The 27,905-nt window shown below is 30.8% G+C and overlaps 1 protein-coding gene and 1 long non-coding RNA gene across 2 annotated transcripts in view; one reads left to right on the top strand and one right to left on the bottom strand.

The window, feature by feature from the left end:
• Nucleotides 1-5,014, top strand: part of LOC124458388 — a 9,896-nt gene extending 4,882 nt beyond the window's left edge. Inside the window, exon 3 of the long non-coding RNA XR_006953150.1 lies at nt 4,937-5,014. This is a non-coding gene — a long non-coding RNA (uncharacterized LOC124458388). The remainder of the gene's footprint in view (nt 1-4,936) is intronic.
• A 1,121-nt stretch (nt 5,015-6,135) lies between these two features.
• LOC124457126 lies at nt 6,136-8,585 on the bottom strand. The gene is made up of 2 exons (XM_047007412.1): nt 7,892-8,585; nt 6,136-6,578 (listed from the first exon to the last, which is right to left on the bottom strand). Exons 1-2 carry the CDS (start codon nt 8,583-8,585, stop codon nt 6,292-6,294), a joined length of 981 nt encoding a protein of 326 aa, XP_046863368.1. The 3' UTR covers nt 6,136-6,291.
• Between the last annotated feature and the right edge of the window lie 19,320 nt (nt 8,586-27,905).

Raw genomic sequence — 27,905 nt, 5'->3', positions numbered from 1 at the left:
AGTATATCAAATGTTATATAATGAGAACATTGCATTATCAAATGCTGATTTTGCGTGAAATGATTGTTGTCATGATTCATCACAATAAATACATGATAAACATTGAATTCGAACGCCTTGCTCCAAGTATTTTATTTTGAAGTACTTGATCCACCACTGCGTGATATCTCTTATGCTTATTATTTCCTGTACGTGTTGCAAATACAAATCCACCGCGCAAGAAAGCTATCTTGTTACGTTATCAAGCGCGCGTAACATGGAAGGGATTCCTTTATTTGGCAGCATTTGGCAGTTTTTGTAATAATCAAGTGTTTGAAGTATTATAAATTTGTTTAAATTTGTCAATTACATAACAAAACAATATTGAACGTATATTTCTTAAACATTTGTTATCCTATCATGTGAATGTATGTGCACAAGGATGGAATGACTCGTTAAAACATTGTTATGACAGCTGACAGAAATGCATCACGTGAATCAGGTTGTCTACTAACAAATATGCTTGTGTTACCGTGCCGATATCAGGGTCAAGTAAATAGTTGCTTTAGATGTACGAATTGATTTCAAAAACATTTGGAATATATTTGATACATCGAAAATTTTATCTTATTAAGAGTTTCTGGTCCAAGAAGTAGTGACTCCATTGCAGAAGTGACGTAAAAACAAGAAAACGCTGTTATAACTTTAAAACGTTTTATTATTATTATTTGCTTAAACTATATCATCAAATTATACACTTATGCGGCATCTTATATTTGAAGACTTTTAGTGCAGTTTCTGAGAAGATTTGCTTATAACAGCTTTATTCTGTAAAATAAAAGCTGTCTGTTCAATAAATGTGTTCTCTTTTTTACGTCACCTCTAGTGAGGATTGAACTACTTTCACGTTACAAAAAAACAAAAAAGATAATATTTTCATTATATCAAGTATATGCAAATGTTCTCAAATTCAATTTTATTTCTAAAGACGTCATATATGCCTGACCTTAACTACAGACGTCTTAACTATGCTACTGTTTGAGTAGTTACTATTAATTTCTATAACTCTCGTCCCTTTTATAACAATTCCATGGTGTATTATGTACGCAATGCGTTCCCAAGTGTTAAATTCTTACCCATTATGACACCAGAGCTTGCTTCAGAGCCTACTTTTGAAAAATGTACTGCCAATGCACTGTAAGCCAATCCAAAAGCACAAGCTTGAGTAACATCAATGGCGAGAACATACCAATAAATTCTTGTAAACGAAAGAGCCAGAAACGATACGGAAAACAACAGTAAAGACAATGCTACAGCACCTACGTCATTTATCCTTTTAATGACGTAACTTGAACAGAAGTGTGTACAAGCAACTACTGGTCTTCGAATCAAAGCTGCCCCACCCATCACCAATGGATTGGCATTAAGTCCATCTAAGTACCAAAATTCCCAATAAATCTGAAACGCCGCACACAGTCCAATGTACAATGTTAGTAAATACATGGATATGCAATGACAGTTACACAAAAGATTTTTTATTTCTGCAAAATTTATTGTGCGTTCATTGTCATATTCGAACTTAAACCACGGTATAGAGACCAAAGATAGCAATGCCAAAGATGCTGCGATAATAAAAGCTGCAAAATAACCATATTTTTCATCTCCACAAATACTTATCCGCACTACCCACGCTGCCAATGCCGTTCCAAATATAGAGACTGTTGCCCCAATAGCATTCCACATATAATATGAGCCAAAATCTTCCCGATTCTTTCCAAGATGTGTTAAAGTTGCCACATTAACCGTCGCATGTGTAATGCCCTCATACATACTGACAAACGGTCTGGAGAGTAACATTAATATAAATATATTACTTAACCATGGAACATAACTTCTCATTTTCACTTGATTGTATGAACTAGTCACTGAAGCATATCCATGAAAAGAATTATTTTCCAAAACGTACTTTACATCAAAAGGCGCAACAAAACATGTTGGCAACGATACAACTAAAGGTAAAAGTGGCAAAAGACAAGCTAAGATTGATGGTAAGGCAGTAACATAAGGCACAAGACATCTCGCTCGAAATTTGTCGCCAATGAAGTTAAAAAATGGAATAAAGAAGTGCTGTATACCAAAAGCTGTAGTTATACCGATCTGCTGAGAGTTCAACCGAAGTTGCTTCATGAAAAGATGACAGAACTCGCCATAAACGACAGCGCTTGCTGTGGTAAAAAAATACCATTTAAGTGAAATTGATCTGATGTAGTGAACATCCATAGCGTTGACTCTTGATTTCATGAATTAAAAATTATGCATGACGCCAATTAATGGTAACTCAAGCATGTAGCACCGATACGCATAGACGTCATAAAGCAATGTTTGACCAATCATTTTCGCCATTCATTGAAATCAAAGGTAGATTGGCAATAAATATTTATTCATCATAATCAGCCTGTATCACACACTACATATACAGTCAAACCTCTATTTACGCACACCTCTCGGAAGCGGACACTGCTTTACAGTCCCGGCCATTACGCTATTAATTTATTATATTTACAACCTCTCCTAAGCGGACACCTTCCGTAAGGGGATGCGGACACCAAAACAACCTAGTCTCAAATAACACTATGACCTCTTGTAAGCGGACACCCTTGAATATAGTTCTTTTAAGATAATATTTAATTTGCCTAGTTGACTTTAATACAGCATAAAAATACAAAAATTTGTGTTTGAGCAAGTTTTTAGAAAGGCCTTATCGCAATAATCATTGTGGGCATGGTACAATCGCTGCAGAGAATCTAATGTTCCTGTGAGTGTTCCCATGCTACAAATGGAAACAAAACTCAACGTCTTGGTGAAAATGAATTTCAAGGTTCAAACGGATGGCTTATGAAATGGAAGAAAAGGTACAATATCGAGGAGATGAGAATCAGTGGTGAGGGCGGTGATGTCAATGAAGGCACGCTTAATAGCTGGCAGGAGCGTGTCAGAGATATGTACCTGAAAATGTGTGGAATATGGACGAGATTGGCCAGTTCAGGAAAGCACTTCCAGAAAGAAATCTTTTGAAGCGAGAAAAGATGCCGAGAAAGAGGAAAAAAGCAAAAGAACGGTGCACATGGGTATTCTTCGTTAATGCCGCTAGTGATAAGGAAGAGCCTACTGTAAATGGCAAGAGCGAAAAGCCACGTTGCCTAAGACTAAAAGGACAGAACTAAACCGTACAAGTGCCACTATTTTACAAACTGGAAAGTGTGGATGAAGACTGTGATTATGGTGGATGTGTTGACTAAATTAAATGTACGATTAAAACGTGAAGGCCGAACAATCATCCTGTTGGGCCGTTCCTTGACAATGCGCCTAGTCTTCTGCATGAACTTAAAGGTCAGTTTTCAAATATTTGTCTGACCTTTTTGCCAAACAATAAAACATCGAAAACACAGCCTCCAGATGCCGGAATAGTTAAATTGCGGAATGTGAAGAATAGAAGAAAGTTGCTTCACTTTGTATGTAGCAAAGTAGGTCAAAAAAATGCTAGTGAAATTGTAAAGTCTGTTCATCTTCTTCAGGCTATTCAATGGGGCAAACAAGCTTGGAATGAAATTGACGAAGAGTCTCAGAGTCTGAGACAGTTCAAAAATGTTTTGGAAAGGTGGAAATGTACCCAGAAAAAATAGGCGATGATGATGATGATGACGATCCCTTTAAAGATGAAGAGATGATTAGTTTGAATGAACTAAGCTCGATATTTAGTAACGACTGTTGTGGCTAGCAATACATTGATGTAGACGACTATGTCCCTTTATGCGATAGTGTGGTCAACATCGAAGATTCCTTCTGGCGGGAAGCATTAAGAACAGAGCTCTTGAGCAAAACAATCTTAAGTGGGAAACATTCAAAGCTAAAAGACCTTCACAACGTCAAAGATGCCTTTGAACAAGAAGGCGATCATTTCCACGTGCTTTTAAAAGAACCCGAAATTAAAACAACTGCCAGAGCAGCACCTGTAACATTCAGCACCTGTAACTATCTACCATTCCAGTTGATTATAAATCTCCTAAATGGTAAGTCTATTCGTTCTACTGATTATCAATAAATTTGTATTATAAACTAACAATTCGTACCTATAAGTCTGTAACAGATCTTGTTTTCAACAATTCGGAGCATGGAGAGAGCTGATCAAACTGTATAGTCTGTTGAAACGCCTGAGCTTACATATAGCTAAACTAGCCAAACTGGACAAAATTAAGAGAAAATTGCGGCAAGGACAAGTCAGCAAATTGCAGAACGAATCTCACAGACTATGTAAGCAAGCTGACAATTTTTCACACTCCTTGTGGCTTTTTGGGGCAGACCTTGCCAAACGAGTGCGTGATGCAAAAGAAATTTGTATCCTCAGGCACTCCATAGGCAATAACAGGGATGCTTTCTCATTTGTAATGCTATGCTTCTGCCAAAATGTTCATACTCGTCCATTGATGACTCAGTTGGGAGAGCTGCCGATTGCTGGTAATTTTTTCAAACTTTTCAGCAACCGCAGCTGGTATTTTTTAGGACCATCATCATGAACTCTTTTTCTCTTGTTGTTTGATCGTAGAGGTGGTTCCGATGGTGTTGCTGCTCTCGATGATGAAGCTGAGGTGGGTGAAATAGATGATGGTGATGATATGAGTTGGAACGAGATTGAGTGCGAAGTCAGATCGACTGCTTCAGAAAACTGACTGCTCTCCAGATTATCAACTGTCAGTGTCAATGCACCAATGCTTTCATCTGTAACTTCATTGACTGATGCATCTTCAATCACAGTGACAGATATGTTAGTTGATGTTCTATATAAAGAATTAACACTTTTGAAACCTATCATCATTATGCTACTAAACACATTCAGCCCTATACAGTAACACACAAATAAAAGGAGACATAAATGTTCATATGTATGCCCTACCGTCAGCGCTTTCTGTAATCGTCCAACCATGTCATCAAACCCCAAAACTCCCATGATGGTGTGGATGAGGCTGGAGCTCTTGATTTTATGGCAGCATCGTTTTTCTTTTTGTATCTGACGTACACATCTCTCAGGCTTTTCATTTTAGCCTTAAGCTCCTCAACTGGTAAAATTGATAAAACAATTTGCTCAATATCTCAAACAATCCAAATTTCAACAGACAACATGTCTTATCACGGCATCACTGAAAAATATCAAAGATAAATAAATTGCTCCTTACCCGTTCCAGTAAAGACAACAGCTCTTAGATCGTCTATAATTTGATCCCACGCATTCATTTTCATCAGCTCATTTTTATAGTTAATGTCTCCAAGATCAAATAATACAGGAAAATTGCGAAAAGAATTTATGAGCGATTCTTCGTCACCAGTCATCTTTCTTCACGTAAGCTTCATAATTTGCAATTTGAGCTAGGAAATAACCAATCACATGCAAGCTACTGAAGCGACCAATGTCAAAAGTTCAACATGCTAAACTTCCAAAGCGACTAGACTCGTGACTGAAACTACTAGCTTAGTGACCGCGCAATTTAGTAGTTTTAGTCGCGCGACTAAAACGACGGCCCAGTTTCTTTCAGCCTTTAGGGCATAATTTAAAAAAACAGAACTTATAAAGTAATATAGGTAATATTTTATATATTTTATATGTCTGAGCTAAATTGTAATCACTTTGTGAAAAAATTGAATTTTCTAATTATATCAAAAATTCGCTTCAACATGAATAGAGTCATTGGACAGAAAAAAAAAAGAAATAATAATAGTTCAATCTTGCTTTGCCAGTAATTCATATCATCCTGCGCCATCTTTTTACGCTATCAGTGGCGGATCTAGGTAAATCAAAATATATTATAGAGGCCTTAAATATTCACAATAACGCAGCTGGTTAGAAAATTCTAAAGAAATTTAAGGTTGAAACAATAAAATGCTGTTTATATTACTATATCTTTAAAGTATTTCTCATGGAAAAAGTGTTTTTGGCGAAGTATTCTAACCTATTTAAACTGTTAGCTATCGTTAGCATATACACATGGCGCATCTAGAGAAGGTCAATAGAGCATCTTGGGAAGGTCAAAATAAAGTACTGCAGCACTTTTGACATTTATTCACATTTCCAAACACTTTAGCGGCAAGTTTATTGGTAAATTATTTTCTTTAGAAATTCCAAAACAATATTTTTATTTTGAAGGTATGTTGAACTTAAAATTAGAGAGTTATGATTTATTTTGACAAACGCTAAATCTACTAATGACATATACTGTCATAAACTTCCTATAGTCACCATCACCATTGTCACGAACGTCCTCACCAATCATCATGACTATAATCATCATCACTTTTTCCATCAAAATCATTGTCAGCATTTTCATCAAAATGAACTTTTACAGCCTCGTCATCACAAGCATTATTTAGTTTCGCGTATTGATTCATTTGTTTTGTAACTGTGAGATACACAATGAATGCGATAAAGACAAAACCAGATACAACAGCATAAATTAGTAAAGTGCAGCGTGTTCCCAAGTGGTGGAAAATTATTCCCATGAGTGAAGCTCCTGAATCTGTCCCCACTTGCAAACACATGCTTAGAATCCCTAAAATTTAAAAAAGATTTTGATGAGTGTTTGCTTTCATGGATTTGCAAAATTTCTAATAATAATTACGAGAGTATCAAATGCTATACAAATGAGACCATTGCATTATCAAATGCTGATTTTTCGTGAAATGATTGTTGTCATGATTCATCACAATAAATACATGATAAACACTGAATTTGAATGTCTTGCTCTACATTATATAACGTAGCAGAGGTACGAAGCAAGAACAAGAAACATAGCAGACGACAAATTTTATAGATTCAAAAAAGTAAAAAGCCACTCTTTCTTTCAGCAAAACACTCGCGTTCTATGTTTTGTTTTGTGTTTCCTGTGCATGTCACAAATACAAATCTACCACACACGAAAGCTATTTTCTTACGCCATCAAGCGCGCATAACAAGGAAGGGATTCCTTTGTTTGTCAGCATTTAGCCGTCGTTGTAATAAATAATTGTTTGAAGTATTATATATTTGTTTAAATTTGTCAATTACATTAAAAAACATTATTGAACATGAATTTCTGAAACATTTGTTATGCTATCATGTGAATGCACGTACTACTTGGAAAAGGATGGAATGAATCTCGTTAAAACAATGCCAAGTCAGCTGACAGAAATGCATCACGTGAATATGGTAGTCTACTAACAAATATGTTTGTTGTTAGGGTGCCGATATCAGGGTCAGGAAAGTAGTTGCTTTAAATGTATGAATTGATTTCAAAAAGATTTGCAATATATTTAATACATCGAAAATTGTATCTTCTTAAGAGTTTTTCTATTCCGGAAGTTACGTTAAAGGAGAAAACGCTGTTATAACTTCAAAACGTTTTTTTATTATTTGCTTAAACGATGTCATCAAAATACACACTTATCCGGCATCATATATTTAAAGACTTTTAAGGCAGCTTTTGAGAAGATTAGCTCATAACAGCTTTATTCTCTAAAATAAAAGCTGTATGTTCAATAAATGTGTTCTCTTCTGTACGTCACAATTGATGAGGAGTAAACTACTTTTAGGCTGCAAAAATATAGAAGATAATATTTTCATTGTATCAAGTATATGCAAATGTTCTCAAATTCGATTTCATTTCTAAAGACGTCATATATGCCTGACCTTGATAGATGCACTTCAACATATGATTCAATAAACAAAAAAGTATTAAAGACGTTTTGAACTGTTCTAAAAACTACAGACGTCTTAACTATGCTACTGTTTGAGTAGTTACTATTAATTTCTATAACTCTCGTCCCTTGTATAACAATTCCATGGTGTATTATGTACGCAATGCGTCCCCAAGTGTTAAATTCTTACCCATTATGACGCCAAAGCTTGCTTCCGAGCCTACTTTTGAAAAATGTACTGCCAATGCACTGTAAGCTAATCCAAAAGCACAGGCTTGAACAACATCAATGGCGAGAACATACCAATAAATTCGTGTAAATGAAAGAGCAAGAAACGATAGAGAAAACAACAGTAAAGACAATGCTACAGCACCTACGTCATTTATCCTTTTAATGACGTAACTTGAACAGAAGTGTGTACAAGCAACTACTGGTCTTCGAATCAAAGCTGCCCCACCCATCACCAATGGACTGGCATTAAGTCCATCTAGGTACCAAAATTCCCAATAAATCTGAAACGCCGCGCACAGTCCGATGTACAATGTTAGTAAATACATGGAAATGCAATGACAGTTACACAAAAGACTTTTTATTTCTGCAAAATTTATTGTGCGATCATTGCTATATTCGAACTTGAACCACGGTATAGAGAGCAAAGATAGCACTACCAAAGATGCTGCGATGATGAAAGCTGCAAAATAGCCATATTTTTCATTTCCACAAATATTTATCCGCATTAGCCATGCTACCAATGCCGTTCCAAATATAGAGACTGTTGCCCCAATAGCATTCCACATATAATATGAGCCAAAATCTTCCCGATTCTTTCCAAGATGTGTTAGAGTTGCCACATTAACAGTCGCATGTGTAATGCCCTCAAACATACTGACAAACGGTCTGGAGAGTAACATTAATATAAATATATTACTTAACCATGGAACATAACTTCTCATTTTTACTTGATTGTATGAACCAGTCACTGAAGCATATCCATGAAAAGAATTATTTTCCAAAACGTACTTTACATCAAAAGGCGCAACGAAACATGTTGGCAACGATACAACTAAAGGCAAAAGTGGCAAAAGACAAGCTAAGATTGATGGTAAAGCTGTAACATAAGGTACAAGATGTCTTGCTCGAAATTTGTCGCCAATGAAGTTAAATAATGGAATAAAGAAGTGCTGTATACCAAAAGCTGTAGTTATGCCGATCTGCAGAGAGTTCAACCGAAGTTGTTTCATGAAAAGATGACAGAACTCGCCATAAACGACAGCGCTTGCTGTGGTAAAAAAATACCATTTAAGTGCAATTGATGTGATGTAGTGATCATCCATAGCGTTGATTCTTTATTCATGAATTGACAGTTAAGCATGACGCCAATATTACTAATTCAAGCATGTAGCATTTATACGCATGGATGTCATCAGACAATGTTTGACCAATCATATTTGCCATTGATTGCAACCAAATGTAAATTAGCAATTAGATTCTTTTTGGTCACAATTAGACTGTATCACTCACTATTTACATATTTTTAACTAGTGTTTTATTAGCGACAAAAGGCTTGTATAGTAAAGTGAATGTTGACAGATTTTTGATGTGATGATTTAGTGACAGATTTGTTAACTTTCGCACATATTGCATATATATTTTCGGTAACATGGCGTCGTTAATATATGCCTGCTGTGTTTCTCTGTTCTCAGCAAAAAAAATTGGATGTATATCTTATTAAATTGATTGTCTTGTTCGATAAGAAGATCGGCCGACGGTGGAACTTGTCAAAATGCATTTGATTTATCGTAGCCTTTTGTCAGCACGAAAAAAACATACTTTCCTTGAAAAAACCATATGGAAGCGACTATTTCTCTCGATGAAGGCTTACTACTGACTTGCTATCGATAGATTGCACTTATTTAAGAATGCAGCAAATATTGTGTGTCACCGCCGACTCGCATGGATGTCGACTAGCAATTATATATACAACTCATAATTGAATTAACAAGGAAGTTCTGCTCTGACATTTTAACTTCATTTGATGATGCAATTAACACAGAAATTGCTTGTAAACGGAATTATTTCAAATATAATGTAGATAATAAATGATTATTAACTTTGTATGTTATGTGCTTTAATTAAATATTCTTTGTTATTATCCTAACGTTTTGAATCAGAACATACACACTGAGGAAAACAAAGTATTTTTGTTCACCGTAGACACCGTTGTTTTCCGATGCTGACATAACATTGTCGATGAAGGGTCAACCATTGCATTGAATATATCATAATATATGTTTGATCGGTAGATTTTTAAGTTTTACATATAACAATATAGTATATATAATTCATAAATAAAGATAGGACAACAAAGCACACTGCCATCCCAAGGCCTCGGAAATTGTCACTCTAAAAGTACTTATACTGAATAATTTTTTACCCATGAACAAATAAATAGATGAAATATTCAAATTTCAAAATATGATGTACAGTCAAATCTTTATTAAGTGGACATCCTCGGGGAATGGACTTGTTTCCGCTTATTATAGAGGTGTCCGTTTAACAGAGGTTTTCGTCATCAAGCCTCTCCCGGTTGAAAATAATATAAATAGTAAAATCAACAAATAAACGGCGCAAATATATTTAGAAATGACTTCAATTAATAACAAAAAAACTGAGAAAAATTTTTAACAATAATTAGTAATATATAGTAAGTAATAAGTGGCTGAACGAAGATTTTGCTGTAATGTGATGTCGTGTAAATCTTTTAGACAACGACAAGCTATATATGACATTGACAAGTTATGTTTAATAATAATTTGTAAACAATTCCATGTTTGATGTAAGCATTTTATCTTCAACGCACTTGCATTGTGACTAATATCTTAATAACTGTTGTCACAATATGTTTGTGACTAACATTATGTCTTTATATAACATGAAATATTTTGGAAAAATTGTCCATTAAGCATATTTCTTGCGTAATTATTGGACAATTTTTGTGTATGCGTCCGCTTAATAGAAATGTCCGCTTGATAGAGGTTTTATTACTACAGATTAAACGATATTTATTTCGGGAGTTTACTAAGTGTCCGTTCAATACAGGGTGTCCGCTAAATGTAGGGCTGCTTAACTACAGGTTTGACTGTATAACTAAAATAACATGAAGAACAATAAGTGGTTGTTTTTCTAAAAACGTGCGCTTTTTTTGTTGAGGTTAAACGCTGACAAATTGATTACGGGGACTGCAGAAGTTTGATAAGGGGAGGGGGACAAAGCATATTCATGAATATAATCAGTATGATCACAATAGGTTTTGGAAGATGAAATCTGGTTTTGTATAGGCATACAACTTATGTTGCACGGTTCAATCATAAGAAATGTTTCTTCACTTATACCAATAACACTTATACCAATAACCTAGTCTCAAATAACACTATGACCTCTTGTAAGCGGACACCCTTGAATATAGTTCTTTTAAGATAATATTTAATTTGCCTAGTTGACTTTAATACAGCATAAAAATACAAAAATTTGTGTTTGAGCAAGTTTTTAGAAAGGCCTTACCGCAATAATCATTGTGGGCATGGTACAATCGCTGGAGAGAATCTAATGTTCCTGTGAGTGTTCCCATGCTACAAAAGGAAACAAAACTCAACGTCTTGGTGAAAATGAATTTCAAGGTTCAAACGGATGGCTTATGAAATGGAAGAAAAGGTACAATATCGAGGAGATGAGAATCGCTGGTGAGGGCGGTGATGTCAATGAAGGCACGCTTAATAGCTGGCAGGAGCGTGTCAGAGATATGTACCTGAAAATGTGTGGAATATGGACGAGATTGGCCAGTTCAGGAAAGCACTTCCAGAAAGAAATCTTTTTGAAACGAGAAAAAGATGCCGAGAAAGAGGAAAAAAGCAAAAGAACGGTGCACATGGGTATTCTTCGTTAATGCCGCTAGTGATAAGGAAGAGCCTATTGTAAATGGCAAGAGCGAAAAGCCACGTTGCCTAAGACTAAAAGGACAGAACTAAACCGTACAAGTGCCACTATTTTACAAACTGGAAAGTGTGGATGAAGACTGTGATTATGGTGGATGTGTTGACTAAATTAAATGTACGATTAAAACGTGAAGGCCGAACAATCATGCTGTTGGGCCGTTCCTTGACAATGCGCCTAGTCTTCTGCATGAACTTAAAGGTCAGTTTTCAAATATTTGTCTGACCTTTTTGCCAAACAATAAAACATCAAAAACACAGCCTCCAGTTGCTGGAATAGTTAAATTGCGGAATGTGAAGAATAGAAGAAAGTTGCTTCGCTTTGTATGTAGCAAAGTAGGTCAAAAAAATGTTAGTGAAATTGTAAAGTCTGTTCATCTTCTTCAGGCTATTCAATGGGGCAAACAAGCTTGGAATGAAATTGACTAAGAGTCTCAGAGTCTGAGACAGTTCAAAAATGTTTTGGAAAGGTGGAAATGTACCCAGAAAAAATAGGCGATGATGATGATGATGACGATCCCTTTAAAGATGAAGAGATGATTAATTTGAATGAACTAAGCTCGATATTTAGTAACGACTGTTGTGGCTAGCAATACATTGATGTAGACGACTATGTCCCTTTCTGCGATAGTGTGGTCAACATCGAAGATTCCTTCTGGCGGGAAGCATTAAGAACAGAGCTCTTGAGCAAAACAATCTTAAGTGGGAAACATTCAAAGCTAAAAGACCTTCACAACGTCAAAGATGCCTTTGAACAAGAAGGCGATCATTTCCACGTGCTTTTAAAAGAAAACGAAATTAAAACAACTGCCAGAGCAGCACCTGTAACAGAAAATCTTCTAGATTTCGCGTATTTCATGGGCAACGAAGAACTTCCCCAAGCTGTAGTAAGAGTTAATGATATTCTTACCGGACATGTGTGTTGCAGGACGAATGCAAATGCTCATCACAACTTTTTTTCAAAGCATCTTAGCTATAACTAAATAGTCTAATATTCATAGCTGCAGTATAGATATTAAATTAGTAACGTTTTATGCGGTTTTTTGATTTAATAGTAGCTATCAAAGTATATTTATCATTCAAAACATTAAAAGAATAGTGTTTCAACAGTTAAGTCATTTGTTCTACAATTACGTCATCAATCAAAAATTAACAAACCTCACGTAAACCAGGTCTTGGTCCCGAAATTGTTCGCTTATGAGAGGTTCGACTAATTCTTTCCTGTTATCAGTCTACGTCACTACGGATTAACATAAGAAGCACGCGCGCGTTTTTAAATAGCCATTGTACGTTCGCCTTTCGTAGCCGTAAGATCAAAGACCTTGTCAGAAAGCAGAAAATCCTATCTACCATTCCAGTTGATTATAAATCTCCTAAATGGTAAGTCTATTCGTTCTACTGATTATCAATAAATTTGTATTATAAACTAACAATTCATACCTACAAGTCTGTAACAGATCTTGTTTTCAACAATTCGGAGCATGGAGAGAGCTGATCAAACTGTATAGTCTGTTGAAACGCCTGAGCTTACATATAGCTAAACTAGCCAAACTGGACAAAATTAAGAGAAAATTGCGGCAAGGACAAGTCAGCAAATTGAAGAACGAATCTCACAGACTATGTAAGCAAGCTGACAATTTTTCACACTCCTTGTGGCTTTTTGGGCCAGACCTTGCCAAACGAGTGCGTGATGCAAAAGAAATTTGTACCCTCAGGCACTCCATAGGCAATAACAGGGATGCTTTCTCATTTGTAATGCTATGCTTCTGCCAAAATGTTCATACTCGTCCATTGATGACTCAGTTGGGAGAGATGCCGATTGTTGGTAATTTTTTCAAACTGTTCAGCAACCGCAGCTGGTATTCTTTAGGACCATCATCATGAACTCTCTTTCTCTTGTTGTTTGATCGTAGAGGTGGTTCCGATGGTGTTGCTGCTCTAGATGATGAAGCTGAGGTGGGTGAAATAGATGATGGTGATGATATGAGTTGGAACGAGATTGAGTGCGAAGTTAGATCGACTGCTTCAGAAAACTGACTGCTCTCCAGATTATCTACTGTCAGTGTCAATGCACCAATGCTTTCATCTGTAACTTCATTGACTGATGCATCTTCAATCACAGTGACAGACATGTTAGTTGGTGTTCTATATAAAGAATTAACACTTTTGAAACCTATCATCATTATGCTACTAAACACATTCAGCCCTATACAGTAACACACTAATAAAAGGAGACATAAATGTTCATATGTATGCCCTACCGTCAGCGCTTTCTGTAATCGTCCAACCATTGTCATCAAACCCCAAAACTCCCATGATGGTGTGGATGAGGCTGGAGCTCCTGATTTTATGGCAGCATCGTTTTTCTTTTTGTATCTGACGTATACATCTCTAAGGCTTTTCATTTTAGCCTTGAGCTCCTCAACTGGTAAAATTGATAAAACAATTTGCTCAATATCTCAAACAATCCAAATTTCAACAGACAACATGTCTTATCACGGCATCATTGAAAATATCAAAGATAAATAAATTGCTTCTTACCCGTTCCAGAAAGCCAACAGCTCTTAGATCGTCTATAATTTGATTGCGCATTCACTTTATCAGCTCATTTTTCATAGTTTGTCTTCAAATCAAATAATAAGGAAAAGCGAAAAAATTTATGATGCAATTCTCGACCAGTCAAAGTTTCATGACTTCATAAGCGAAGACTCGATATTTTCACATTAGAGCTAAAGTCAAAATGTAAAATCAAATGCTTCTTTAAATTTGACATAATTTGACAGATTACTTAAAATGGTATTACCATTATTTTGGTCTTTAATCGCTTTTCCATATATTCTCTGATTGATCAGTGATTTCATTGGTTTAAGATATTTTAAAATTTAAACATAAGCAGACAAATCTTATATTTCTATTTCAATATATTTTATCATGTATCAGTTAAAATGAAATCATTTGAATTTTTCATTATTGGAAAAGTCAAATTAACATCCAACAATGAAAGTTTATAAAGCATGTTAGGAAGAAGTTAACTTCTTTTGGTATGGAAATAATTTGAAATGACCAAATGTCTTTTAAATACAGTAGGTTTTCATAGTTTAAATGAAATTATTTATAGAATTTCCCTATTTTCACAATCTGGCAACTAATGATGACACATGTCATCTAAAAATTTCATTTGATTTTCAATAAGAGCTGTTTTCATATGCAAGTTATTTCTTTAAATTATTTCTCATGCAAATGTTTTTGGCAAAATAATATAGCTTTAAACTGGTATAGGTATGAAAAATGTTAGTATCAGATGTTCTTTATTAGAATGTTAAGAGCATTGTAAGGTCAATAAACATGAATACAAGAGAACAAATTTTCTCCTTTCCAATCAAACCTGCCAAATTTTTTGTTATATTTGTCATTCATTGTACGTAACAGTGTTTGGTTTGTCTGGTTTCATATTTGTGTATTTGAAAACATTTTTTCTGTTTTATAAGTGGGTAATTTTACAACCAGGAAACCAAGTTTATGCTAAAGGGAAAAAATTTCTGTTTATGACTCATTTTACTTAGTAGATGTCAGTTTTGTCATATAAATTTCTCAGTGGGGCTGTATTATTCAAAGCGAGAAAACATTTTCATTCATTTTAATTTGTAATTAATAACTGTCGAGGATTTTGAATACAGCATATATCATTTAATGTATTTGCTGTTTTTATGGAAGTTTCACCTTCTGTAATATTCATTTTCAAAATGGCAATCAATGTGTAGTTAACAATTTTGTAGCCAATATTTTTCTTTTGTAAAAAGTGTGTTTATTATATGAAATGTTACAGGATCAGTTTGATACAATCAACTTTTCGGATAATTACATCAAGAAACTGGATATTGACGATGATGTGACACCCTGACAATAACAGTCATAGCAACAAAGATGATGTTGACAATAATGATGATAACGATGATCTGGATGATTTGGATGACGACCGTGCGACCCCCATGAATATATGATTTATTTGACCACAACTATCCAAGTGACGACATGCACCTTTGCCACTGTTTCGGAGGCACATATGCCTAATTCGCCGGCCACACATAAGGTGACACTTCCTGTATCAATTAAAGATACCACATCGAGTAACGTCACAACTGATGAACCTCCAGTCAATGCGGCACATCGGACAGCTGTATTGTTTAAAATAGTGGCGGTGCTTCCCACTCAGGTGGGCTCTTCGTCCTCCTAATTGTCTTTTTACCAGACACCTTTTTTCGTTTTTTTTTCGGCAATGATTTCTTCACGTCCTTCAATCACCGCTATAACTTTAAATTCTCAAGGCCTCCGCAATCCTTCGCAGAGGTCTCTCCTTTTTTTCCCTTTTGTGTTTTTCTCCCACTATCGTATACTTGCAAGAAACACATTCCACCAGTCATGCAGAATTCGACAGATGGATCAAAATTAAGAATAATAACGATAACAAGCCCAATTATAAAGTCCTTTCTTCTCACGGCACGACTCGTTCACGGGGAGTTACAGTCATTTATCATCCTTCACTTTCGGTCACTCAGTCTGCATCAGACTCACAAGGTCGGTAGCAATTAATCCATTTCTCCTTCCAGTCTCTCACTTTTCTACTCGTTAGCATCTATGGCACGAACCAGGAGGAACCGGGCCTCGAGTTCTTTCAAGCCATTCTTCCTCTTGTCGATCTCTCTCTTTCTACAATCGTCTGCGGAGATTTTAACGCCATGGTAGATCCGAATATCAAACGTACTGGATGTAACCCCAATTCACCTTGGGCATGTAATTGGCCGCATACCTTGGCTACTCTCACCAGTGATATGAATTTAGTTAATATATGGAGATACGTCATCCCAATTAGTAGTTAACTAATATATATATATATATCATCGCAGGCTCAAGTTTTTTTATTATAAAATGTATTATGTCTAAAAATAGTCATAATACATCTTATAATAAAAAAAACCGGGGGGATCGTTTTTGAGGCAGTCAGCGGTAGTAAACATAAAAATAGAGAAGGGTGAGCCTGTGATAATATACATATATATATTAGAATAGTGAATAAGAGTAATATAAAATATAGAAGTAAGAAGATTTTATAAAAAAAGATATATTTCAAATACAATAGAAAATAATTACATTGATAAAAGTCCAAAGTCCAATTTTTTTTTAAAATTATAATATGGAAAGTCCAAAGTCCAATTTATTGATGATACAAATTGTCACGCTTCAATGCTTCATCCACATTAAAGAAACGATAAAAGGAATCAACCTTTTCACCAAATTCTTTATCCCAAACTAATATTTAACAAAATTTTTTCTAAAAAAATGATGATAAAGAAGTGTCATATTGTTAATAAATATTAAAAAATTAAAATATGCTTACCAAAAACTTGAGATAAAATTAATCACAAACACCAATATTAACAGGTTGAACCAAAGACGTTGTTGCTTTATGAAGGCAGAAAAGAAATCCAATATGGAGAAGACCTATTATGAAGATGTTTTGACCATCATATTTCCAAAAAAATTTCAGATCTTCAATAATTGAATTAATTCTACTTTTGAAAGACATCTTCTCTTTTTGAGCGACTGAATATTTATGATACAAGTAGATATATAAAAAAGTATAAATATAGAGAAAATTGTAAAAAAATGAAATTTATTAGAAAAAATTGAAAAAAGTTGAAAAAAATTGAAAAAAAATAAATTTAAAAATGGAAAAAAATGGAAAAAAATGGAAAAAATTGCAAAACAATTTTAATCAAGAAAAAACAATTTATTACATGTTTTTACAATTTAAAATGTTATATTAAAAAAAGTTTTTTTAAAATAAGCCAGTAGATTCACCAAATGACATGGGTTTTTCCTCTTTTTTAATAAATGAACCCATGGGTACATCACCAAATCTTGATTGAAAAGATGCATCAAATGCTAATGGATTTTCCTCCTTACTAAGTAAATCAAATGATTTTTTAGCAGTAGATTTTCCAAACAATCCAGTAGGTGTAACAAATGTTGATTTTTCAGTTTTATTATTTTCATCAACATTGTTATTTTTTTCTAACACATTAATTTTATCAAGTAATTTCAAATGTAATAAAACATTTTCTTCCTCAAATTTTGTAATCATATCTTTTATTTCTTTAATTTCTTTTTGCACTAACATGTTTGTTGTTTTTATAAATAAAGATATTTCTTGTAGTCTTGTTTTTATATTCTTAACTTCATTCATTTTTTTCTTTTTTGTATTTTCTTTCTGTAACACAACAAAAGTTGGATTAAAAAATGAATATATTCTCATTTGAGTTTTGTTAATTTCATATTTTACCTTTGTATAATTTCTTTCTTTATGAATGAAATTAACTTCTTTTTCAATTTTTTTTTGTAATTCTTTCTTTTCTTTACAGCAAGTATATGTATGATAAAAAATACAATCTGATGGGTATACTGGTAATGATGCGTTATTTAAAAGCTTTTGAGATCTTTGACATTTTTTACAATAAAAACAATATTTATAAAATAATTTTTTATATCTTTCATTTTCAAGAAAATTATCATTTTTATTTTCAAGAAAATTATCACTTTTATTTTCCATTCAAAATTTAAATTTCTTAAAAAAAAAAATAGAATAATGTGTTTTCTTTCTTTTTATTTCTTTAAGTTCTTTCTTAATATATCTTTTATTTTCCTCTTTTTTCTTCTTCTTCTTTTATCGATTGAATTTCTTCTTCAATTTTTCTTTTTAATTCTTTTTTGTCTTTACAGCAAACGTTTGCATGATAATCAATACTTTCTGCTGCAGTTGGTGTTGGTAAATTTTCAAACTCAAATAAATTTCGTAATCAAAACATATTTTGCAATAATAACAATATTTATAAAACAATTTTCTGTATTCTGTATTGTTTTTGCTTGTATGGTATGTTTTATATGACATTTTAAGTTTTTTCTTTCCTTCCTTCTTCAATAAAACTAATTTCTTCCTCAATTTTTTTTATTTCTTTTTTTTCTTTACAGCAAACATACAAATGATGAAAAACACATTGTTTTGGATTTTTTGGTAATGAAGCATTATATAAAGCTTCCATTTGATATCTTTGACATTCTTTACAATAAAAACAATATATTTATAAAATAATTTTCTATATCTTTCATTTGCAATACTATTCTTATTTTCATCCATTTTTTCCAAAATAAGTCACCTATTTATGCAATAAATGTCAGTATGAAAATAAATAAAGTTTACAATTTAATCTGTTTACAATAAACTAACATGTTTTTTAAATTTCTATTTCTTTAAGTTCTTTCTTGTATACTTTTTATTGATTTGAAGTGTTTTTTTTTCTCTTTTAAAAAAATTTACATGAGGTTTTAAATAGGGATTTTTTCATTTTTCTTTCTTTAAGTTCTTTCTTCCATATTCTTTTATTTTTTTTCCTTTTTTCTTTTTCTTCTTCGATATATTTCATTTCTTCTTCAACTTTTTTCTTTAATTCTTCATTTTCTTTACAAGAAAATTCTGCATGATACTTGATAGCATCTTCATTTGATAATGGTGTATGACCAAACCAACTTAACTTAATTTTATGATTTTGACACGACGTACAAGAAAAACAATATTTATAATGTAATTTGTTGTATAGTTTATAGATGTGTTCATATGCCATATCTATTTTTGATTTTAAAATTTTACACTACAGGTTTTATATAGTTTTGTAATAATATAAAGTGTTTTTTTCTTTTTTCCATTTTATAAATTCTTTTTTGAATTTTTTTATTTATTTTTTTCGTATTCAATATGATTTATATGGTTAATAATAAATTCATTAAAAGATAATTCACTTATATATTTATAATTATTTGGTAAAAATAGATATATATATACATTTACTACAATTAAATTCAGTTAAAATTCATAAATTTTACCTATTTCACTTTTACATTATTTTATATAAGTGTGTGTTTCTCTTAACTCTATTGATATAATATGGAACAAAATTTAAAAGAGCACAAACATATCTTTCTGAATGGGAAAAATACCTGAAAAAAAGGAAAGATTTTTAAAAGATATGATTGTTTGTAATGAGAAATTGGTTTCTTCTATTCATGATTATATTCGGATTATTAGATATATTTTGAAGAATGAACAATTGTACAATGATTTAAGAAATACACCATGGTATAATGAAGAAAAAACGAAGAGTGGTTTTCGACTTGAATAAATATGAAGAAAATGAACACGATTTGTTTTAAAGAAAAACGTAGATAACGAAGTATTTATTTACTTGGTTGGTTGTTGTTATAAACATTTGTTGTGAAATTTACTATTCAATCATATCAATAGTATCGTTGTATGAAGTTTTGGTTTGTATATTGTATATAAAGATATCAATGGCATCTATCCTCCTGAAACTTTGGAAAGAATAAATAAAGCTTACGAGGAAGAAGAGAGAGAAAAAATTTTTAAAAAAGTTGTGTTAGAAAATGAAGTTACTTTATGTTCATTAATTCATGGATATATTGATTTGTTAAACGATTTGTTAGTTTCAACTGATTTATATAATGATTTAAAAAAATGGCATGGAGAGGATTTAAAATTCTCTAATATTATCGGAAGTTATTCTCAAATGTATGTGAATACACTCAAGAAAAATGAAAAAAATCAAATTTATCTACCTTTTGTTTTTTCTGATTCCACGTATAAAGATCAACGAACAAATGAAGACATGAACAAAAATGGATGAGAACTTTGTACTTGTAGACAGTGTTTTAACCAACGAATATTTTTATAGCATTTACCATAAAAATGATGAACAATATGATTATTTTAAAATATGTATGCAATCTATAGACGATAGTGGTATATATAAAGAGAACGCTTTGATTTGTAAACAAAAAAGACATGGTTTAAATACAGTGAAGGAATTATTAGAGAAGATAACACTATTTTAAATATGGATAATGGTGAGAGTTTTGTGCGGTATATGAATAGATTTTTTGATCTATCTCGTGAGACTAATCAATACTTTTTTGACGAATATTTTGAAGCTGTTAGAGAAAGAGAAAAAGATAAAAAAATTATAGCTGAAATATCGCTTGAAAATTATAGTAATCAAGTTCAAATCACAAATTACGTGTCGGAAAAAAATATCACAGAACAAAAGATAAAGGATTTAGAAGAAAGACTTCGAATTGCTGAAGAAAAGAATAAAGATTTTGTGGAAAGACAAGAAACATTATTTCTAACTATTGAAGAAATGAAAATAGTAATTAAATCTTTATGTGAAAAAAAATGAATTAATTGATATAAATAAAAAATTGCTAAAAAAACCTGAAGACAAAGACGATGTCCTAGTAGTTGATTAATACATATATATACTCATAACTGTATTAAGAAGAAAATTTTATTATAATTTTTTATTTGAAATTGATGATGGATGTGAATAAACAACAATTTTATGGGGATTATATTTTATTTTTTGGCATACAAAAATCTCAAGAAGTGACTGCTTTAAAATTAGATGTTGAAAAATTGAATGTAGAGATTGAAACTCTTAACCACAAGATTAAAGAGCAAGATATTATCATAAAAGAAAAAGAAAATAAAATTATAGAGTTAGAGAAATTGATAGAAGAAGAAAGAAAAAAATTATTGTATGAAAATGGAAAATAATCATGATGATTGTGATACTATTTATAATTGTTTATTGTTTATATTATGTATTATTTTTATTATTTTAATTTATGTTTGGGTGTTTATATAAAGAACAATAAGAACAATAAGAACAATAAGAACGGGGAAATGGATGATTCCTACATTTGTCTTTTACTTATAACTGGTTGTATTTTTCTTAAATTTAACAAAATACATTCAACGAAAGTGGAATTTTTTAATACCAGGATAAAGATATTGGAAGAAAATATCAAGGAATTAATTATTTTATTTGATGGACGTACTTGTAGATGAAATGATTATAACATTTCTTGTGACATATTAGAAATTGATAGAAGAAGAAAAAAATTATTTAATGAAAATGGAAAAATAATCATGTTGATGATGATGCTGTTGATGTTATTTTTAATTTTTTTTTGTTTACCCTTTTTATTATTTTTATTATTTTTTTTGTTTGTGTGTTTATATAAAGAGCAATAAGATAAGAATGGAGAAATGGCTGAAGTGAAGGAAAATGAAAAGGTTAAATATATTGACTTTACTTCATTATATCCATGTTGGAAGAAAACATCAAGGAATTAAAGATTTTATTTGATGGAAGTCCTCGTAGATGAAATGATTATAACGTTTCTTATGACATTATTATTTTTTTCATTAATTTTTTCGTGGTATATTTGTTATCACTGTTATATTATTGAAGAGGGATTTATGAAAAAGATAAAATACCAAGAAAAGAAAATTCTGGAGATACAGGAACTTATGAAAAATACGTGTTTGTTAGAAGAAGGAACTATCTGTATTGGTGGTGATGATGAATGGGAATAATTTAATTCATTGTTATTTTAATGGAATTTATTTGTTTCAATTCGACGAAAAATTTTTAAAAATTTTTCTAAAAATTATATATTTGACTTTTTATCAAAGAATAACGAGTTGAAAATTACTGATCAAAAAAAAATTTATAATTTTATTTTAAAATATAAATCATATCTCAGAGACTATAATAATATTTATATAAATGAACAAAATATATAGAAAAAATATTGGTAAAGAATTATATTTTTAAGGGACCATATATTAATATAACAAAATGGAATGGGATTAATGAAAAACATTTGTTGATAATTTTGTAAAAAATTTGTTGTTTTTTGTAGGGTATATATTCATCTTATTTTTCATGTTTTGTATCATTTGATTTCATATACTTTCAAACAACACATCGATATAAGTTTTTTAAGGAAAAGATAAAACAAAATGACTCAAGAGTTTACCATTTATAAAAAAACTTTTAGAGATTTGGTAACAGTTTTACAAAGTTATACTAATGGAAAAGCAATCCTTGGAAATAAAGTATGCAGTTTTAATCGTTTTAGTAAGTTATGTTTTTTTTCAAAATCTGTTTACTCTCCATACAATGATGGGTTGTGTTTCAAAGAAGAATTGCAAATGAATTTGCAAGCATGTGAAATATTAGCAAGCGTGTTGAATAAAATTGCTAGTAAAGATGAAGGTGAAGATTTGTATGAAGTTTTGTTTTCATCTAACGAAAAACGAGTTATTTTGGTACGTGAATCAGGAAAACTTATTTTAAAAACACAAAAATCATCTCGTACTGTTGATGAAAGTGTAACTATTTGTGTTGATGATGATAATGATGAGTGGGATGAATGTTTCAAACCAAGCGATCTAAATGATATTTCGATGATTGATTGGCGGATAAATTTTACAAAGTGTATTTCAGAAAAGATGAGGACTTAAAATCTATATCACAAAAATTGCGAGAATTTGTTGCATCTTCTCGTGATTTATTAAAAAGTGAAGAAGAGAAGAAAAAAGCAACCAAAGTAAAGGAAGTTAAAGAAAAAAAAAGTAAGAAAGAAAAGACAAATCCGTACCAAGAAAAAAAAGAAAAATGAATGAAAATGGAAATGATATTGAAAATGGTAATGACATTGAAATTGATAATGATATTGAAGCTATTTATATGTTGAAAGAGTTTTCTAATCAATTGGATATTTCAATATATGATTGTGTTCTTTATCATAGTGAAATTATGAATGAAATTTTTGAGGAAAAAATGGCAAAGAAATATGATTTTGTTGAAATTGATAAAAAATATGGAAATGATGAAATCGAAAGAATATATAATGACATTTTCCTTTCAGTGCTTGATCATCACCATCCTCTTCCAACAAGTGTAAATGATGACGATGAGGAGAAGAAGAAGACTAATTTAATTAATGACGATTTTATAAAAAAGCCGCAAGATTATTAAAAGGTGAACATTTAGAAGATAATGAACAAAATATATATAATTTGTATCAAAAGAAAAGAAAAAATATAATCGATTAAATATAAATATATGGAAAAAAATGATTTGTGGAGTATTGATTTAGCTGAAATGAAAGATTTGGCAAGATATAATGATAATTTGCGATATTTGTTATGTGTAGTCGATGTTTATTCAAGATATGCATTTGTTCGTTTATTACAAAATAAATCTAGTAAAAATGTTATGAAAAAATTTGAAGATATTTTATTGAAAGAAAATGAATTTCCTAAAAAAATAGTATCGGACGAGGGAAGTGAATTTCAAGGGATTCGAAAAGAATTATCAAAAAAATATAATTTTACAATTTATAATACCTATAATCGTGAAATTAAAGCTACTCATGCTGAAAGATTTATACGAACAATAAAACAGATGATTAGAAGAACTATTGACTTGTTGCAAACGAGAAGCGAAAAAAAAAATTTTAATTATAAAAAATACTTACATTTAATTGTTGAAAGATATAACGAATCTCCTCATCGCGGATTACTTTCCGATAATCTTTCACCATATGATGTCTATTTAGGTGGAAAAAAATAAATTACATCAAAAGACTGTCTAATATTTTAAACAAAAAAAGGGATAAAATTTAAATATATTAAAAAAATGATAAAGTGCAAATTTCAAGAATTAAAAATAATATTTTGAAAAGGAAAGTTTAAGACAGTGGGTTAATGAGATTTTTATATAAATAAAGTTTTGTTGACGGATCCTGTTACTTATAAGCTTTGTGATAACAGTGGTGAGGAAATTCAAGGAAGTTTTATCGTGAAGAATTAAAAAGGTTTAAAAATGAAAAATATTACATTAATTAGTAATGTTAATAATAAAATGGTGAAAAAATTATATTAATCATTTTACCACAACATTACCAGGTCAAATTGATGCAATAAATAATAAAAATACATATCTGTGTTAAATGTTTTTATCCAAAACAGCAAAAATATTAATGAAGATGAATGCTGGTGTGATTGGAATTAAAATTTTCAAAATACTTTATTCAAACGGATGATACCACTAAAAATATAGATAAAAGTTTATATCCAATTTTGAAGTTTAATTTACCAAGAATTAAAATACCATCTGGAATATATAACAATAAAGCAATTTTAGCACTTTTAAATGATTATTTAAACGATTTTAATGTTTTTTAATAATAAAATGGAAAAATAATATAATTTTAACAAATGAATATACTTGTTACTATGGTCAGGGAAAGAATCTTATATCAAAATGGTAAAAATATGATTTTAAAATTATATTTGGACACAACCCGTAATGAACAAAATAGAATATATTGATTATGCTACAGGAAATAATACCTTGGAATTTAAATTGACTTTTCAAAAAATTAAGTTTTATGTTGGGGTTGGATAAAGAAGAAATAAAATATACATTTGATTCTGGATTTGATTCTAGCGAACGTAAATTTTAAAAAATTAAATTATTTCATTGTCCATATCTTCCTGATGAGACAATTGGGTTAAATAAAATGTTTATATATTGTGATAAAATTGATAGTGAAATTGTTGGTGATTCAAGAAGTGAATTGTTATGTATTGTCCCTTTACATTATGCAGATGAAAGTGGAGACGACTTGTTTGTGTACAACCCTCCAATTATAAAAAAACAATTAATTTCTTCATTTATTAAAGATTTAACTATAAAAGTGTTGGATCATCAAGGCAACTATATACCATTTGATTCTGGAAATATAACGTTGGAATGTCAAATTGATTGAAAAATGGAAATTAAGTTACGACCTATTAAAATACCTAATCATAATCATGCTTTATCTCGAAATTTTTTGGCCAGATATAGATATATTATATCCATTTAATTTATCAGGAATTAGTAAAATAATAAAATTTTATATCGAATAAAGAGTTTAAAACCAAAAATTTCAAAAGGAGGATTTAAATTAAATATTTATTCAGTTATTCCATATGATTTTTTACTAATACAAGTGAAATGTACAAAAATACCAGATCTTGGTGATTTAACTAATGTGAAAAATTGTATACCAGATAGTATAAGAAATATTAATAACGAACCGAATAATATTAAATTTTTTTTATTAATGCATAAAAAATTTTTTTTATATTTAAATGGAGGATTAGCCAAATTAGATGCTGTTGCTAATTTTAATTTGCAATCAATGCAAATAATGGAATATGAAAAAGCTCCTTCGATTCTATTTTCAAAATATATATTATTTGAATTGGAGTACGATGATTCAGATAATAACTATATCACCGACGAAGAACTAGATATATTTCTGGACTTAAAATTTGAAGAAAAAAATGAATGAAGAAAGAAAAAATGATTTGTATAAATATTATGAAAATGTATTAGAGGGTAATGGAATGAAATATTGTAATCAACATTTTAATTATATAAAATATAAATCTAATTCTATTACTGAAAAAAAAGGAATTTGTCCACCTACGGGTTTAACTGATGTTGCACTTAATAATTTATTAAAAAAACAATTATCAGAATATACTGTAAAAGAGAAAGAAAAGGAAAATAAAAAGATTTTCCAAAGAGAAAAAGAAAGAGAATTGATGATGATTTATTGAATTTTTGCAGAAATAAATTAAATTTCTTGTAAATATATATATATTTATAAGCTATTAAAAATTATCATTTCATTTTATATCTTTTGTTGGTAGTGTGAAGTTCTAACTAACAAAATAATAAAAAATGGCAAGCGTTAGTGAAAATGAAATTGATAAAATGATCATGTTGTAAGCAGTAATTTAAATTTATTTCAACCAGTTCCTCGAAATCACACATTTTAGAATTTAGACCTATTTATTTAAATCCCGAACCTGACGAACCTTATGCAAAAAATTCGAATGTATAATGTCAAAATCCGAATATGGTTTAATGAGAACTGACGACTTTGATATGAGTGGTAGAATAAAATTAATGGCTGGTGATACTATATTTAATGATTTAAATATATGCGTTTATCCACGACCTCTAACTAACATGTGGTGTAATATAAATTTATATATTAATGATGTTTTAGTAAATAACATTACTAATCAGTATAATAGAATTTCGTATTTAAAAAATATTTTATATACACCATATGAATCACGTGGCGATTTAGGAGCTGTAAATCTCGATATATTGGATGGGAGTGGAAAAATGGATGTAGTAAATAAAATAGCGGATAATACGAATAATAATGAACGAGCTGATGCAAATGGGAAAAATGCACGAGTAAGCCTTATAAATAATAAGACTTGCAAAATTATAGACCAACTTGATATGACTTTGATAAATGGATATGGTAAAACAACATGGATTACATCAGCTAGTGATTTGAAATTTCAATTTGCAAGAGCAGATAAAACAAATTATTTGATGGGTTAGCTGCTGATAATCCCAAAATTATGATATTCATCTTAAAGATTTTAAGATAAATACTAGAATGTTTAAACCAAATGAACAATTGAGTAGAGCCATAAATAATAAACTGATACAAGAAAATAAAGAGTGTCATTATTTTGTAAATAATATGAGAGTTGTTACAAAAACTCTTCCTATTGGATCCCAAGCAATCAACTGTTATGATGTATTCACTGGGGTTTACCATCAAGAGTTTTTATAGTTTTCCAAAAAACAACAAGATTTAATGGATCACATCAACTCAATTGTCACTTATATAATTTATTGAATTTCCGTTATTGTTGTGCACGTACTAACCGTGCAGTAACACATGAGTATTACGGTCGAAAAGAAGCATATTGGAATTTAAAGAAAATTTTAAATAAAAAAAATGAAAAAATGAATTTTGATTACGCACGATTTAAGTCTGAATGTGGAATTATCGGGTTTGATTTATCTCCTAATCAAGATAGTTTCACCGAAGTTTTATCGGGTCAGAATACAGGGGATTTTGGATTTGATATTAATTTAAAAAGCATTAACTGAAGCACATACGATGATATTTTTGGAGAATTTAGAAATCAAATGAATTATGGATATAAAATCCTATATATTTTGAATATCGATTTTAATTTTGTGATTATTGTTGTGTATTCAACATGAGAAGAACAAAAAAATTATACAAATTAAAGAGAAAGAAAAAAAATTTAAAAAGAAAAACTTTAAAAGTAATTGATATTGATTTTCCATTAAAAAAACAAATTATACACGTTGATCCAGTAATAAACCCTACTTATTT

Source organism: Xenia sp. Carnegie-2017, unplaced genomic scaffold, assembly GCF_021976095.1.
Source record: "Xenia sp. Carnegie-2017 unplaced genomic scaffold, XeniaSp_v1 HiC_scaffold_6, whole genome shotgun sequence".
Taxonomy (NCBI): Eukaryota; Metazoa; Cnidaria; class Anthozoa; order Malacalcyonacea; family Xeniidae; genus Xenia; species Xenia sp. Carnegie-2017.
Note: the sequence above shows the minus strand (reverse complement) of the source record. Positions and strands in the feature narration are given on the sequence as shown.